The 16,413-nt window shown below is 54.2% G+C and overlaps 3 protein-coding genes across 3 annotated transcripts; 1 reads left to right on the top strand and 2 right to left on the bottom strand.

The window, feature by feature from the left end:
• Positions 1 to 308: 308 nt before the first annotated feature.
• ALG3 (ALG3 alpha-1,3- mannosyltransferase) lies at positions 309 to 5,598 on the bottom strand. Its single transcript, XM_079704882.1, has 9 exons — positions 5,364 to 5,598; positions 3,433 to 3,532; positions 3,189 to 3,336; positions 2,919 to 3,079; positions 2,308 to 2,428; positions 1,678 to 1,883; positions 1,463 to 1,541; positions 727 to 869; positions 309 to 583 (listed from the first exon to the last, which is right to left on the bottom strand). Exons 1-9 carry the CDS (start codon positions 5,557 to 5,559, stop codon positions 421 to 423), a joined length of 1,317 nt encoding a protein of 438 aa, XP_079561008.1. The 5' UTR covers positions 5,560 to 5,598; the 3' UTR covers positions 309 to 420.
• Positions 5,599 to 6,364: 766 nt separating this feature from the next.
• Positions 6,365 to 11,748, top strand: EEF1AKMT4 (EEF1A lysine methyltransferase 4; the record flags this gene model as incomplete). The annotated part of the gene is made up of 3 exons (XM_079705221.1): positions 6,365 to 6,560; positions 10,515 to 10,798; positions 11,329 to 11,748. The coding sequence occupies 3 exons, from the start codon at positions 6,365 to 6,367 to the stop codon at positions 11,614 to 11,616; spliced, it is 768 nt and encodes a 255-aa protein (XP_079561347.1). The 3' UTR covers positions 11,617 to 11,748.
• Positions 11,749 to 13,248: 1,500 nt separating this feature from the next.
• On the bottom strand, positions 13,249 to 14,376 carry CAMK2N2 (calcium/calmodulin dependent protein kinase II inhibitor 2; the record flags this gene model as incomplete). The annotated part of the gene is made up of 2 exons (XM_079705615.1): positions 13,249 to 13,319; positions 14,208 to 14,376. 2 exons carry the CDS (start codon positions 14,374 to 14,376, stop codon positions 13,249 to 13,251), a joined length of 240 nt encoding a protein of 79 aa, XP_079561741.1.
• Positions 14,377 to 16,413: the final 2,037 nt, after the last annotated feature.

Here is a 16,413-nt window from a genome sequence, read left to right as displayed (position 1 = left end):
ACCCCCCAAGAAACTCAAGTCACTGCCACCCAGAGCCGGCCTCTTGGTGCTGGGAAGGGGTGGGCTGGTGACAGTCCGCCCCTACTGCTTCTCATTCCCTTCACAGAATCCACTTGCCCCACAGAAAGTGCCTGCCTGTGCTCTCTCCTGCTCCTTCCGCCCCACGCCCCTTCCCCTCTGAGCTCTGTGCAGTGCAGTAGAAGGGGAGAGAGCCACAGTCCCTAAATCCTATGCAATAAAGTGCCTCTTAGGACTGTCTGAATGAGTTCTTTAATTGCCACGTGCCTGTCCCTCACAGCTTGGTCCAGGCACCTCCACGTAGGCTGCACAGAAGTGGACTTCGTAAAGTTTATTGGGAAGGGCACACAGTCCATCCCCGTCCAGGGTCCTGAGAATAGACTGGAGGGGAAGAGATGGATCTCAGTGGGCTTTCTTGCTGTGCTGGATGGTCTTGGGGAACGGCTGGGGGCCCAGCCAGAGCTGCAGCAGGATGACAGCATGGCACATGTGCAGGGCACCAGAGCTGCAGGACGTGGATGGGTATGTGTTCCAGGAGAGCTCAATGAGCCCCAGCACCAGCAACCTGGAGATGAGAAATAAGCTCCAGGTCTGTCCAGGTTCTAGGCCTGCAGCACTTCAGCTCACCCCCCGCCCCTCCGTGGTCACAGTCTTGGGATGAGGAGCTCCCTACCCCTTCCCACGCCCCCAGGTTGTCCCAGCTGGTACCTGAGCAGGTGTGTGAGCCAGCGTGCAGGCGTGGCCCACAGGAGGTAGGGCAGTGTGTGGAAATACCAGACGTAGAACTGGTAGTGAAGGGAGCGGCTGAAGCAGATGCCAATGAAGTTGGAGGTGAAGAGGGCAGAAACAATCTGTATGTGGTGGTCAAGGCCAAGGGCAGAAGCAGAAGGGGTAGGGAGGTTTCAAAGCAGAGGGACAAAAGTTTGGGGGTCAGATAGCCCCTTGGCTCTGCTGTTCCTAGATGCATACCTTTGGGCAAGTTTCTTAACCTCTCTGGACCTATTGCTCAGTCTGATGTGGAGGCAGTAATATCTAGAGCCCTAACGCCTAACGAGTCGTCACTTACTAGCTATGTGACCTTGGCAAATTACTTAACTTCTTAAAGCCCTAATTTTCCCATCTTTAAAATCTGTAAAATGAGGATAAAACAGAGTCTCTTGTGAGCTTTAAATGTTAGAATGTATGTAAATCTCTTAGGACAGCACCAGGCAGAGAGTGAGCACTCATAATGGTAACTCAATAATATTTAGAATAAAGAATAAAAAATGCTTAAATGTGTAAAGTGCTCAGCACAGCATTGGTAAGAGCTCTATGAATGGGCCCTGTAGCTATTACTGCTAGCTCCTTTTCCCTCTCCCAGGTCACCAGCCATGCAGGGCTAGTTGACCAGGACCCCAACTTCAGCTGGAGAGGGCAAGACTTACCTTCCCATGATTTAAAGGATATGGTTGGGTGTGAGGGGCTGGAGTGGAACCTTCCTTTTGGAGGGATCCTTCAGCAGTGACAGGATACTTTCCCCTGTCCTGGGGAGAAGCCATTGAGATACTTATCAAGCCCCCAATGTGGGCCAAGCGGAGCTCAACATCCCCCATGCAGCCCCTAAGGCCTAGGCCCTTCACTCCTTCCCCCATGTCTCATGAAATTGCTCCCCTTTCTCACCTGTGCCACCTGCAGAGGGCAAAGAGCAAGAGCAGGGTGAGGTGGGCAGTCAAAAGTGCCAGGTGGAAGGCACGATGCAGGAAGAGGGCCTCGGGGAGGAAGCGCCAGTTCACTGTCCAGCAGAAGAGAAACTGGCGGCCAAGGTCAAAGGAGCGGGATACGTAGCCGACGGGGTTCTCCAGCAGGAAGGGTAGCCCCAGCACCACCTGAGGATGGGTGTGATGTCAACAGAGCTGCCCAGGCTCACCCTCAGCCTCATGCTAATCACTGAGAGGAGGGGGAACAAGGTATAGGTCTCAGAGGTTCCCTAACTCCCACTAGGAATAGCAAGAAAGCCAGCCCACCCACCGAGACAAGAGCCTTGGGCCAAAGAAGCAGGTAATAACAGTGCTTTAAGTTTGGATTCACCAAGTCATAAATGCGCAGAGTTAGAAAGGCTCTCAGAGACCATGTAGTTCAACACCCTTGTTTGACAGCTAAAGGAACCAAAGCCTAGAGGTGGTGGCTGCCCAGATCAGAATCAACTCCAAAACTCTGTCTCTTGTCTTTGAGGAAGTCTCAAGGATGAAAGGAGGCCAGACAGAGTGGCCTCCGCTTCGTTAGAAAGGGGAAAGGGTAAGGAGGGAATACCTGAAGGACAGCACAGATGCCCAGCTTGGGGAGGGCCCCACGGAGGCCAAATTGCGTGAGGAGAAGGAATAGTAACCCAGGGGCGAAGAGCAGCACATTCATCTTCACAGAGACTGCCAGGCTGCAGTGGATAGGGGAGAGGAGAGTGGAGATCAGCTCCAGGGCCATGCACCCCACCCAAAGATGTACAGCCCACCATCACCACAGCAACTCCTCCCCTCCCCTGCCAGCAAGCTCCAGGCAGAGGGTGAGCACTCATACTCAGAACTGCTGGAGGGAGGATAAGGAAGCCTGGGAGGAGGCTGGGAGTAGGGTGCTGATGCCTTGTCTCTACACTCAGACTGAGTGAGCAAATATATATTGAGTATTTAGAAAGTGCAATGACCAACTCCAACAGCAGATGCTGTCTGGAGGGGACAGAGGATGGGAAGAGGGTGTGTGTGTAGGGGGCCTGGGGGGGAAGACTTTCTACACATCCTGGACTCACCTAGTATGGCCCTAACTGACCTACACTGTCTGGCCACTCCCTTACTTCCTCTGCTGCAGAAAATTGGGGAGAAAGTGATGAATACAGAAAATGAAAGAGGGGGCCAGAAGGGAGGGGTGTTGACCTGAAACAGCAGCAGCCCCAGCTCCAGCGCTCGGCCAGCAGGAGGTTGACACTGAGGAAGAGCAGCACCATGGCCACTGGATCATTGAAGAGCCGCAGCACAAAGATGGAGTGGACACGGTAAGAGGCACAGCACATGAAGAAAAAGACGAAGGGAGGTACCTGAGAGGTGGGCACAGTGGGGAAAAAGGTCAGCTCCCCAACCCTGAACCATCCCCACTCCCCAGCCCTCCCAGTTTGGGGCCCCCTGTTCCTGGTAGTGAGGACTCACCTTGCAGGTCTTGCGGTAAATCAAGAAGACAAGCAGCAAAGTGGCCAGGTAGAGCACAGCAAAGATGTGCTGGGCCATGCGGATGTCAGTGCCCCGGCCAGTGGCATAGTATAGCCCCATAAAGATGTACACAAAGCCGGCTGGGTACCTGGAAGAGGAGAAAGAACCTGAGTCTGGGTCAAGCTATCCGGTCTGGCATCCAGTCAGCCCCTCCATCCTCACTGAACCACCTATCCCCACTCACACAAGAGGTCCAGTGTCACCCCGCAGTTGAGTATAGTCATAGGTGCCATTGATGACACCCTCCACCTCAGACATGTAGGCTTTCCAATCAATCTCTGTATCTGGAAAAGGACAGGATGGTGTGGTTACTTCCAGGTTCAGAATTTCTCTGCCTCAGCCCATCAAAGCACAGAGTTCCAGCTCATCCTCGGGACTTCTATCATAACCCCTTCTCTAAAGGCCTATCTGACATTCTCTGGGTGAACTCAGGTATCTCAAACTCAAACATGTCTGTAATGGAACTCATAACCTTCCACTCCAAATCTGCTCCCCTTCCTGGGTTCCATGAATGGTACCATTAACCTCTCAGCTGCTCAAGTCACAAACCTGGGAAACACCTTTAATACTTCCTTCTCTTTCATTTCCAATGCCCAGTCACCAAGTCCTGCCTATTCTTTTTTTTTTTTTTTTTTGCTGTACGCAGGCCTCTCACTGTTGTGGCCTCTCCCGTTGTGGAGCACAGGCTCCGGACGCGCAGGCTCAGCGGCCATGGCTCATGGGCCCAGCCGCTCCGTGGCATGTGGGATCTTCCCGGACCGGGGCACGAACCCGTGTCCCCTGCATCGGCAGGCGGACTCTCAACCACTGCGCCACCAGGGAAGCCTCCTGCCTATTCTTTATCCTAAATATCTCTACTATCTCATCCTTCTCTGCTATCATGCACTCAAATTTGGGCCTAACATAATCTCTAGCCACAATGGTGTAAGAGCTCCCTAACTAGGCTCCCAGCTTCCACTTTCACCCCACTGCAATATATTTTCCACCCTGCAACCGGAGAGCTCATCCTATAATAGAAATCATATCACATTTCTCTGCTTAAAACTCTTCAATGATTCCCCAAGGCTCTTAAGATAAAGACCAAATTCTATTCTTCCCATTTTTAGAAGATGAAATTATGAATTAATAAGGTTAAGTGACTAGCTCAAGAACAGTGAGCTAGAAAGGGTAGAGTTGAGACTGGAACACATGGAGCTCTAAATTCTTAACCACCATGCTAACTATCTCCTTAACACAGCTTACAGATTCCTTCACGATCTTGTCTCGACTTCTGCAATCTCATCTCTTAGTACTACCCTCACTTGATTTCTGTGTTCCAGCTCTAAAAACTTCTTTCAGTTCCTCAAAGGAAACAGACTTTCTCTTTTGATAGGAGCTCTTTGATACAGGATTCTCTATGCCTAGAGTACTCTTCCCCACGACCCCTTTTGTCTCTTTCCTCAAGGAACTAGCTCTTATCTTTCGAGGAGGACTCTCGGAAGCCTTCTCTGACTCCTCAAGTCTGCATTAAGTGCCCTCCTATGTCCTTTTTAGCACCCTGTCTACTACCATCACGAGGAATCTGATGTGTTGTAATTTTCTGTTATCTTTGTCCAGGCCCACACACGCAAGTAGAAAATGTGTCTATCCTTTTCACCACTATAGCCTTGGTACCTAGCATAGTGTAAGCCATATAATAAGCACTCAATAAATATGTATTGAATTATTGGTCTTTAGCAAGTAAGCCTTAAGTCCAGTGTTTTCAGCCTGGAGAGAAGTCACCAATAATGCCAAACGGACTCAAACGGTCACAAAATGCCATCACTGAGAAGAGACTTCCAGACCTCAGAATTGAACAGATGATAAGATTGAGACCCAGCAAGGGAAGTGACGTGTCCAAAGCCACACAGACAAGCAGCAGCAGCAGCCACTAACTTGGACCCAGGTTTTCTGGGAGGGATTAAGATCGGGTTTGGCTCTCCGCGGAGCAGGCTTGGGATTTGGGTAAAAGATACGGGTCTGCAACTGATGACTGAGTGGATCAGGGGTCTAAGTCTGAGCTCCGAATGTGGGTCCCAGTTTTGGTCGGGGGTTCGGTCCCCCTTCCCACCCTCCTCTCCCCCTCGGCGCACTCACATGCCACCCTGTGAATGACCCAGAAGGTGATGCCCACCTCCGCCAGGCAGAGGCAGGCGGCCACCCGCAGCGTGTAGCGCGGCTCCAGCAGCAGTCGGCGCCGCTCTTGCCAGGCGCGCCGCAGCCACTGCCCGCACAGTCTCACTGCCCGAGCTGCGGGACCTGCCCGGCCTCGTTTCCTCAGGCCTGCCGCCATCTTGAAGGTGCGCCGCACTTGCGGGCCCGCTACCCCGGAAGCCCGACCCTTTGGTACTTAGGTTCCGCTTCCCGCGCCGCGTGCCCCAACGGACCGAGGGCTGAGTGGAGTTGCCGGAGTCCTTATTTACTCCACTAAAATCTACTTCTTCCACATGTCTCCCCTGATGGACTGCATGCTCCATACGAGCAGGAACGGTCTTACTCCTCAGTACATACTTAGCCCTGGGCACACAGGAGCTCATGTGGATCGAACGTTTGCCCAGAAAAGTAACATTCCTGCCCACGCCATGTCTCCCCCCACTCCTCCGCACCTCCTCCGCCTAGCATAACACTTCGCCTATGTTGGTAATATCTGCGTTCATGCCAGTCTTTTCTGGAGAGCAAGACCTCTGTCCGCGCTACTCCCGCCACCCCCCAGAGCCTTTCGGGTGCTCAAAACTAGAAAGAAATGAATGTTTCGTTAATTTTCAGACTTCTTAATGGAAGGAGCCAAACTGAAGATAGAGGGGCAATGACGAGCCGGAGTGAGTCTGACACCATGAGTGTGGCTCTCAGAAGTTAGTGAGCAGCGCATCCAGAGGATTCAGGGTCTGGACGATATTATTTTCCCACCCGGAGGATTCTTCCAAGAGCGCTTAGCAGAGAACGGAAGTTCCACGTGTTTATGTTGAGCAACTGCTGGTGCCGGGCGGAGACACAAAGGCCCCGCCTCCCACATGCAGCCATTCCAATTGGCTACATAAGGAGCCAAGCCCCGCCCAGAGGTGGGGGCCAGTTGCCTTCAAGGTCCGGCAGCCGCAATCATGGCCTGTCCTGAGGCCTGGGCGCCGCTGCTGGAGTTACCAGAGAAGAACTGTGGGTACCGCGAGGTCCAGTACTGGGACCAGCGCTACCGGGGCGCTGCCGACTCTGCTCCCTACGAGTGGTTCGGGGACTTCTCTTCCTTTCGTGACCTCCTAGAGCCGGAGCTGAGGCCGGAGGACCGTATCCTCGTGCTAGGTGGGTAGTCCCGGGGCTGCCCAGCCCAGGTGGAGCTGGTTGGACTGGCCCCGCCCCTCGCTCCTGCCTGCCCCTCTCAGAAGACTCCCCAGTCAGGAGTCAGGATCCAGTACCTTTAGAATCGCGGCAGTATTTAGCCAGGGCAAACAGGAGCCAAGAGATTCTTAGTCCGAGGACCCCCAGGAGAAAGACAGTCTCTCTGAGTCTGAGTGTGGTAGGTGACCCATGACCCCTTTCCGGACCCTGGGGAGGCAGCCTCGAGCACTGGAGAGTTCACAGTAACTAGTTCAAGTCCCAGCGCTAGTTGACTGTAGGACTTAGGACAAATCATGAACCTGTTCTGAGCCCCGGATTCACTTCTAGAAATGGGACTGCGAAATCAAGTCGGATAAGGCACGTGCAGGCACCTCGAGCGCAATGCCTAGCGCTTTTCTGGGTGCGCCACTGGGCACCGTGAGCCATTGTCGCCTAGAGAGTTATCTCTTGACTCTCCAAGCTCTAACTGAAACTTGGTCCTATGTCGTCGTCGTCCCCAACCCCCCTCCACCCCACCCCCATCCCACCGTGTGCAGTGAGGATGAGGACAGCTCCCTCTGAGGGGAGATTGCAGCCGACATTGGTGTGACTCCCCAAAAGGAACAAGTACTGGGGTTTCAGGTGGGGCTCTGAGAGGTCCACCTGCCCCCCTTGGGGTTCTCTTTCACTGCCAGCCTTGGGGGCTCCAGTGAAGTTTGATTAAACAACGGATTTCCTTCCAATTATAGTTTTTATTTTGCTATTTTTAAAACCATGTATTAAGTGAAATATTTCACATATATGAGACATTTATAATACAGTATATATGTAAAGTATAAATAATAACTCGAATGTGTGTGAATACCCTACTCGGTTTGAGAAATACAGCATTCCTAGGACTAGAAAGTGCTTAAGAACTTGAACCCTGGAGGCAGCTAATTATGTAGGGATCTCAGCACATGTCATCTTAGCTGTGGAATCGTGGGCAAAATACTTAAATTTCTGTGCCTCCATTTTCTCAGCCTTAAAAAAAAAAAGTAAGAGTACATACTTATTTATCAGGTTTTTAAGATGATTGAGTGTGTATGAAAGATAACTAGAAAAAAGCCTGACAAAATAAAAAGCCTTGTATATCCAAGGTTTTCTGTGTGGTCCCCCAAACCTCTTCCCCCCAGAGGTAAAACCTATCTTGAATTTTGTGGCTTTAAACCATTGCATTTATCTATAGATTTACCATAGATCTATGTTTTTCAAGATTTAGTGTAATAACCTGGAAAACTGGACCCCACTCTGAGTATATAATTCCAGGGATGGTCTAAGGCGGGTCCCGGGGTCTGTATTTTCAACAAGCCCACAGGCTGATTCTCATGCTGGTAATTGGCAGAGTAACACTGCCTTAAATTCTGCCCGACTGGGAGATACCCTTTTCTGGATAGAGGAGGGAAAAGTCTAAAAATCAAAAAGAAAAACTTTCCAGACAGGATTCCCAAGATCTAAGAACAGGACCCACAGCTTGGGGGGTACCCTATGTTACTTTCCACCTAAACAAACAAATTGAACACCTGGTAGGTGCTAGGGAATGTGGTGAGCCCTTTCTAACTTATTTAATCCTCATGGCAACCCCAAGAGGTTAGTGATAAATATTATGAGAACTACTGTAGGTTAGGGTTCAGTAAACTTTTTCTGAAAAATGGCCAAATAGTAAATATTTTAGGCCTTTCAGGCTACACAGTTGGTGTCACAACTAGAAAATGGCGATGGTTGTTATAATAGAATCTTCAGTATGGAGCTCCTGGGGAAATAAACTGAGATAATCCTTATAAAGTACTTAGCATGGGACCTAGTGTTCAAAAACTGTTAGCTATCATTATTATTGAAAATGGGAGTCAGAGAGGCACTTTCTCCAGGACTGCTCGGAGAAAGAGTACCTTGCCTGAAGACTTGTGTGTCTGGTCCCTATGGCTAGATTCCTCATTACAGATGAGTCCATGTGGCCGTCCCAGTTTTGCTGTCATTATACTTCTCTTGATTCTCTTCTTGCTTGACTCCATGCTCTGTAGAATCTTCGGATTATAATTTGGCTTCAGTTTGTATTTCCTATAGAGACACAAGGGACTGACCAGAGGATTGACTGTCCAGACCCCATGATGGCTATTTTTTCCTATTATAAATAAGCAAATTGGTATTCTGGTTTACACTTCAGTCTCTTGGTGTTGGGATAGCATCCACATAACTCTGGGCTCCCATATGATGGGTTCTTGGATCTGGCTCAATTCTCCAGAGCTCTGCTTCCCTAAGGCCCCACCTAGGGAAGCAGTGGCAGTTCCAAGCCTCATCTTAGTTGTTAGCCCCAAATCACTGCTTTGTAGGCATAACTGGCCCTGTGGTCAAGTTTTATTTTCCCTTCATCTTTAATAAAGTTGTTTTGGGAGATACCATTCCTGTACCAAAGGGAACGAAGGAAGGAAATTTGGGTTTGTCCACAGTTAGGCAGAGCTCTGCAGGCATATGAGGTCAGGTGTTGGTTGATGAAGGCATTGTGGTCAGAGAACCCAGTGGGATTTCAGGCTGAACTGGGTTAGAGTCTCCTATTCAGCTACCCTCACCTCCCGTCCCAGAGCCTGTTGTGGTTCCAGTGTTGGGACGCACACATTGGGTTTTCCCAGGTAAGACTGTACTCTTCCTGAGCCCCAGAGCCTGAGGAGAAACACAAGAAGGGGCAGCCGAGGACCAACCAGCAGTCTCTGGCACCTGTCCAGGTGCCAAGCTCTGCCTGCTAGATTAGGGCTATCCCAACAGCTGATTCTGTGATCCTTTTAGGGAGGCAAATGGGGATTAAAGGCAATCTAATCCCAAGAGCTGGGGATCCTCATGTGAGGCCACCAAGAACTGTCATCCAGGCCTGTTCTTGGGCTGATACTGACCACAAGAGGGCCTGGAAGAGGCCAACAGATCTTTGAAGGAAGCCATGCCCACTGGGCAGTAGGTCCACATCCACTCCTCTAACCTCCACCCTCCACCACTTTGCGACTGCTTTCCGGGCACTTCCCACCAGAGTGTTATGATTCTTCAAGACTCTGACTGGTTGTCAGTTCCCCCGATCCTGTTGGCCCACCCATCTAAAGTGGGGACAGGGACTCTCCTGTGTGCTCCTGCAGCCTGTCCCTATTGAAACTCTCACTGCATTATGTGGCAGTTGCCTGACTACACATCTGTTCCTCTCACCAGAGCATCAGCTCCTTGAGGGCAGAAGCCTTTTATTCATCAGCAGAACCCAATATGTGGCGCTCAATCATACATGAAGAAATTACAAGGAATCATCTCCACTGTGTGTCCCCACTTAGTTTCCCCTTCACTTGTTAATTCTGCCTTGGAAAGCAAAGTAAGATAAAAACCCCTAACATGAAGTCTTCCCAGGGCTGATATCATCAGAGGATCTCTGAGAGGTTAGGAATTAGGATAATACTAGCATTATCCTATTAATAATATTATGATGCCAATATTATTCCCATTCTGAGTCTGAGGAAACTGAGGCTGAGTTGAATGACTTGCCATGGCTGTATGACTAGAGATGTCAGAACCCAAATCTTTGAACTCCTAAGTTCAAAGCTCCTACTCTCCAGTTGTTTAGTTTTTAAATTTAGAGCATCACATCCTACATGTAGGCTCGGTATTGTTATCTTCATTTTTCTGACTAGGAAATCCAAGTTCCTAGTATGTAAATGACTTGCTTTAGTCCACACAGCCAGGAATGATAGAGCCAGGATATGTGCCCAGATCTGTATGACTCTAAGGCTCATGCTCTTGTACCATGCTGCTTCTCCCTCAGTACAGGAGGGTTTGAGCTGAGAGAAAACAGGCCAAGAGTGGATGGATAATTGGGGAGGTGAGAACCAAAGCTAACCTAGACCTTTTGTCATCCACCCCTTCTCACCCCAGGCTGTGGAAACAGTGCCCTGAGCTACGAACTATTCCTTGGGGGCTTCCCTGATGTGACCAGTGTGGACTACTCATCAGTAGTGGTGGCTGCCATGCGGGCTCGATATGCCCATGTGCCCAAGCTGCGCTGGGAGACCATGGACGTGCGGGCACTGGGCTTCCCCAGTGGCTCCTTTGACGTGGTGCTCGAGAAGGGCACGCTGGATGCCCTGTTGACTGGAGAACAGTATCCCTGGAACGTGTCCTCTGAAGGTATCCACACTGTGGACCAGGTGCTGAGTGAGGTGAGGGAGCACCAAGGGAAAGACGGCTGATCAAGAGCTGGGGATGAGGGGTTAAGGTTTTAGGAGACTAGAAGAACTCAGAAGCCAGAAGGAGGCATGGTTTGGAACAAGTAGTGGGTCCCTTCAGGACTATGGTTACCTGAAGGAAGGGGGTGTTAAGCTGGATCGAGATTGTAGGGGGCTGGAGTGGCCAGGCTCACAGAGGCTGAGGATTGAATACTGTGTTGCCATAGAGATGAGGTAGCGGCCAGGTTCCAGGTAGGGAAGGTAAGCAGCTGACAGGAAGGCAGTGCCCCCTGCACCTGACATCACTCCCATGCTCCTACCTGTTTAAAAAATAGCCCTACCCCCATGGAACAACCAGGGGCAGAGAAGAAGCCTCACTCTTTTGCCATGGAAAGCCCTGAGCCCTGAGCTACTGGATGGAGGGTAGTACCTGAGATTTCGCTGGGAGGGCATCTGGGGCCATACTGACCTTTGAGAACCTGGAGATGGGCTTCTCACCAATGGCTTCTCTATCTGCCTTTCAGGTGAGCCGAGTACTGGTCCCTGGGGGCCAGTTCATCTCAATGACCTCTGCTGCCCCCCACTTTCGGACAAGACACTACGCCCAAGCTCGTTACGGCTGGTCCTTGAGGCATGCAACCTATGGCAATGGTTTCCACTTCCATTTCTACCTCATGCAGAAGGGCAAAGAGCTCAGTGTGGCCCAGCTGGCCCTTGGGGCCCAGATCCTCTCACCTCCTAGACCTCCCACCCCACCCTGCTTCCTCCAGGACTCAGATCATGAGGACTTCCTCAGTGCCATTCAGCTGTGAGGCCAGAAGCATGGTTCTCCTGCCTTTCTGCCCCAGGCTCAAGTATTCAGAATTCCTGACTCAGTGCTTAAGGTCAGGTCCAAAGTGCCCACATCCCAGGGGCCTCATGCCTAACTAAGAGCTGATGGGAGCAACCCCACATGAAAAAAATACAGGCTAGGTCAAACTAGATCCCAGATCTCAGGTTTCTGACTTCCTTCTTAGGCTCCTCAGATCTCTCCTGGATTCCCCAACTTCCTCCCCCACCATACTGAACCATCAGTGATTCATCCCCAGGGGCAAATCTCAGCACAACCCCTGTGCATGCCAGCCAGACTTGGAGACTTGCATCCCTGGGGCCTGTTACTGACCCCCATTCAACCTGGACGTATTCATAGGAGGCTGCACACTTTGAATATAGACTGCTTCTGACCCCAGCTCCAGCTCCGGCCCCAACTCTGGTGACCTATCCTGCTCAGGTTGTATTATTTACCCAAGGAGGCCACGCTGTAATGATGTTCCCAGGCCAGGCTGACCTGCCTGTGTTTACTTGGCAACGCTTCTCTGTCAGTTACATGCACCTGAGGTTCCCAAGTATCTGCTCCCCTCCCCCAAAAAGAATTGGAGCCATTTTGGGCTGGCTCCTATAGCAAACCAAAGCAGCAGCTACACACACACGCACACACAGGGGGGTCTGTGTTTATTCACACACTCCTGGTACAGTGAGGATGGAGGAACATTTACAAAGGACATCCCTGGGGTTGAGAATATCTCCCGGGCTAGGGCTACAGGTGTCATCCAAAGATGCAATGCAGCCCCCATTTGGATTCCCAGGGGCAGGACGCAGGGGTCCAAGGTAAAATCAGACCTGGGCCCTTGGAAGGTGATACCTTGAGGGGAGGAGTCTGCCAGAGAGCCGCCTAGGGTCAGGCATGGGCAGACTGGTCATATGGTTGGTTACCATGTTGGGGGCTTGTCCCATCCCAGCCTCAACACCCATCCTATCTGCCAGGCGCAGAAGAGCGTGGCCGAGACCGTGGGGGGAGGGCATGAACCACGAGGGGAATCAGTAAACAAAGAGTCGGATATAAAAATACAAATGTGCTGAGGAAGTCCCTTAGAAAGAGGCTGAGGCTGGGGTCACGCCAGACAGGGGTGGAGGGTGAGGAGCGGCCTGGAGGGCTGGGCTCAGGTGGGTGGGAAGCTCATGCAAATGTGCAGCCAAACATCCCTGGCCGCGTGCGAGGTCCGGCACCGGCAGGCAGCCGGTCTGCGGACCAGACCTGCCTGAGAGGGGCGGGGCAGGGGAGCCGTGCGGGAGGGGACGGGCCGGGGCTGAGGGCCGCGGGTCTCTGTCCGTTCCGGTGTGCGGGGTGGGGCTGCGGCCCGAGGTTCTAAAGTGCATGAGCGCGGCGACGGGCTCCGGGCCGGTCCGCGCCGCCGCTACCGCCGCCGCCGTGGTGCTGAAGCGGACAGCTCCGGAGTGCCTGGCGGCGGCGGCGGCAGCGACTATGACCCGAAAGCGGCGCGGCCCTGCAGCCCCCGCCCGCGAGCGCCTGGGCCGGGGCGGGGGGCGCCGGCAGCCGCATCGCCGGCCCGCGGTCCTGGCCGCCGCGGGGCTGGGCCCGGAGCCCGCCGCCTGAGCCGGCGCGTCTACACTCCGGACGGCGGCTTCTCCCCCATCCCTTTCAGCACGTCGTCTATCCGGTCATCCTCGATCACCACTGCGCAGGGAGAAAGCGCGTCAGCCGCGCGGCCTCGGGGGGCGGCGGCGAGAATGGGGCCCTGGTCCCCGCGCCCCGCTCAGCTACTGCCCGTGGCCCAGAGACGCCCCTCGGACCTCCGTGCTACAGTGACCTCCCCGTCCGAACTCTCCTGCCGACTCAACCCACTGCTGACCCCAGCTCCCACAGACCCACTCCTCTCCTTGTGGAGGAACGCCCCTCTTCCAAAGACTCCAGCCGTTCAACCTTCCAGTCCAAACCCTCCCGCCGCCTGAGCTCTCCTCCATCCGAGCTGATCGGAAAGCTTTTGCTCATGGGATCCCCCTCTTCCACCCTCACTTCAACAGGATTTCCTCCTCAAACCGAATCTCCATCTATTCCAGCCCTCTCCCCAACCCAACCTTCTTGCGGCTAGAACCCCTCTTCCGATCCTGGCACTAACAGAGCCCCTTCCCCATGCAAACAACCAGGACAAGCGAACCCCCGGCCCCCTGCCCATTCTCCAGTCAGACATCCCTCCCCACCCGAAGGTTCTTCCGTAGCATACACCGACTTAGCGTTTGCTCCCGAAGAAGCGGCCGTCGCCCCATGTTCCCACTTCAGGCAGCCCCAAATGCCCCGGCCGGCCCCTCCCCTTCGCCCGGATGCCCAGGCTCTACTTCCAGAGGTGGCGAGCATCGAATCCGGAGCACTGCTTTCCCAGGAGAGGGGAAGAGGGGGACACAACACTGCAGCAGGGACCACCCCCCCCTCCAACCCCGGCCGGCGAGCGGCTGGCTGCGCTGGTCTGCGGCAAGAGCTGCTGGCGCTTGGCGGGGAACTGCAGCCGGGGGGCGCCCGGCGGAGGGTTTCTGGGTCAAGCGACGACTCCGGGCCCCGGCCGCGTACCTCTCTTGGCTCGGCCGATCTGGCCTAGCTTGGGGGGTCGCTTGGCTTGGTTGCCCGCGAAGAAGGAGTTGGTGTCCTGCAGGCGGCAGCTGAAGGAGAGGTCAGAGCCCTCGGGGTCGGCGCCGAAGCGGCCCATCTTGTCCTCACTGTAGGGCAGGATCTCGGACATGGCGGGTGCGGGGTGGGCGCGGGACTGCGGCGGGGCGCGGGCGGCGGGCTAGCTGCCGGACCGGCCCTAGCTCAGCAGGGGAGCCGGCGGAAAGATGAAGTCATGCAGCATCCGGGGCTGCGGAGCCAAGCGGGGCCTCCTCCCCCGCGCCTCCGCCTCCCGGGCCGCTGGGCAGGCGGCGGCGGCGGCGGCGGCGGGGACCGGGCGGGGGCGGTGCGCGGGGGGGGCGGGGGTGGCGGCGGCGGCGAGAGCGGAATGACGATGAGCGCCCGACTGCCGCAGAGCGCGGCGGGCGGGGCGCAGTGGAGGTGGGGAGGACACCGGCCAGGGCAGGGAGGGAGGCCGGCCGCGGGGGTGGGGTGGTGTGCGGACAGGAGCGGGCCCAGCTCTCTGCGGAGGAAAAGGAGCGAAAACGGGAGGGTCCTGCCATTGGCGGGACTGGCTGCTGGGCGAATGGTACCGGCCAACGGGTGCAGGAGGCGGACACCGGAAGCGCTGCGAGCGAGGGGGTCGGATACGGCGGAGATGTGCGGGAACCCGCAGGACGCGGGAATAGCTCAGGCCAATAGGTGGTGCCCCCGTCGTTGGCGCGCTGTTGTATAGGGTTGCTCTTCGGGTCTGGCGCGCTCTTGTACAGGGTTGCTCTTCGGGTCTTAAACTGTTCATCTGGAGCCTGTGTTTCTCTGACTGTGCTCTGTTTCTGTCTGTGCCTATTTATATGTCAGTCTATCTCCATGTGTCTGTCTGTGTCTCTGTCTCGGTGCCCCATATCTCTTTGTGTTATGGTCTCTGTCTACGTCTATCTCTTAAGTGTCTCTGCTCTTCTGGTCTCGGTCTCTTCTTGGAGGATTCTCGGTAACTGGGCCGACGCGCGCTCACCAGGGCAGCCCTCCACCCCCAGCGCTGTTGCAGCCGCCGAAACTCGGGCTCAAAGCGCCCGCCGCGCCCTGCGGTTCTCTCAGCCCCCGAGGCCCGCGCTGCGCTTGCAGTGTAGGAGGAATGAATGAAGGTGTCGCGGGGGGCGCCCTGGCTGCAGGTGACGCGGGGAAGCCCGGAGCGCCTGAGGACGCGTCGCGCGCGGGAGTTTGTGTCCGGAGGTAGAGGGGGAGGGATAGAGGACGCCTCCGCCCTGGGTGCGGTGCATCGCGTAACAGCTCTCGCCTCAAGGACTGTAACGCACCCTCTTCTCTCCCCCTCTCCCCCTCTGGCCGTCAGCGGCTTCGTCACCTGCTCGCTAGCGCGCTAGGGCTCTGGCGCAATCTCTGGCCTTGGGGGAGGGGGGCGTCTCACATTCGGTGACAGTGACGACAGCGCTGATAAGGGTAATTATCATCCGGACGTTCAGTCCATACTCGAGGCGGAGAGTTCTCCACCGTCCCTGAAGCGCGCTTCCTCCCGCCCTCTAAATCACTTAGTTCCTGGCGCTGGGTCTCCTTCCTCCAGCAACTCCTCACCACGTGTTAGTCCTGGGAACACAATGGCGAATGCCATGGTGGCTGCCCTCAGGCCGAGGTTGGGAAGTGCCAGAGTTGCCTCTGTACAGGCCTCACTCAAGACCACAATCCTATCCCTATCAAACCCTCCTCTGCTGTGTCCTAGTCTCTGGGATGAGGGCTGAAGCTGGAGGTGGAGGCCCAGCTGGAGTGAGAGGAGCCTCCAGACCTGGAAGGACAGGAGAAGCTGGAGCTCAGGGTCACTAGGAGAGAGTCCAGAAAATTCCACCCCCGCAGGGGGTTGTCCAGCAATGGGTTCCAATCCAGCCTCTGCCACTTTCTGTGTGGCCTTGAACTGATGACCCCACAATTAGTTTTAAAAAATTAGTTCATTTGTACCTGTAACCTTTTAGGGAAATATGGAAAATCACACAAAACCTGTTATATATATATCTTTCCCATCTTTTTCTCATGCATTTGCATAATATGCATACCTCTCTGAGCCTCCATGTTCTAGTGTGAAGCCTAGAGATGATAGAGCCTACATAATGACAGTTTTGTAGATGAACTTGGCATGAGGTGAAGTGGTTTGTCTCAGGAGGTA

This window comes from Hyperoodon ampullatus (assembly GCF_949752795.1).
Source record: "Hyperoodon ampullatus genome assembly, chromosome: 5".
In the NCBI taxonomy this organism is placed as follows: Eukaryota; Metazoa; Chordata; class Mammalia; order Artiodactyla; family Ziphiidae; genus Hyperoodon; species Hyperoodon ampullatus.
The sequence above is the reverse complement of the archived record's forward strand: the minus strand, read 5'-3'. Positions and strand labels throughout refer to the sequence as shown.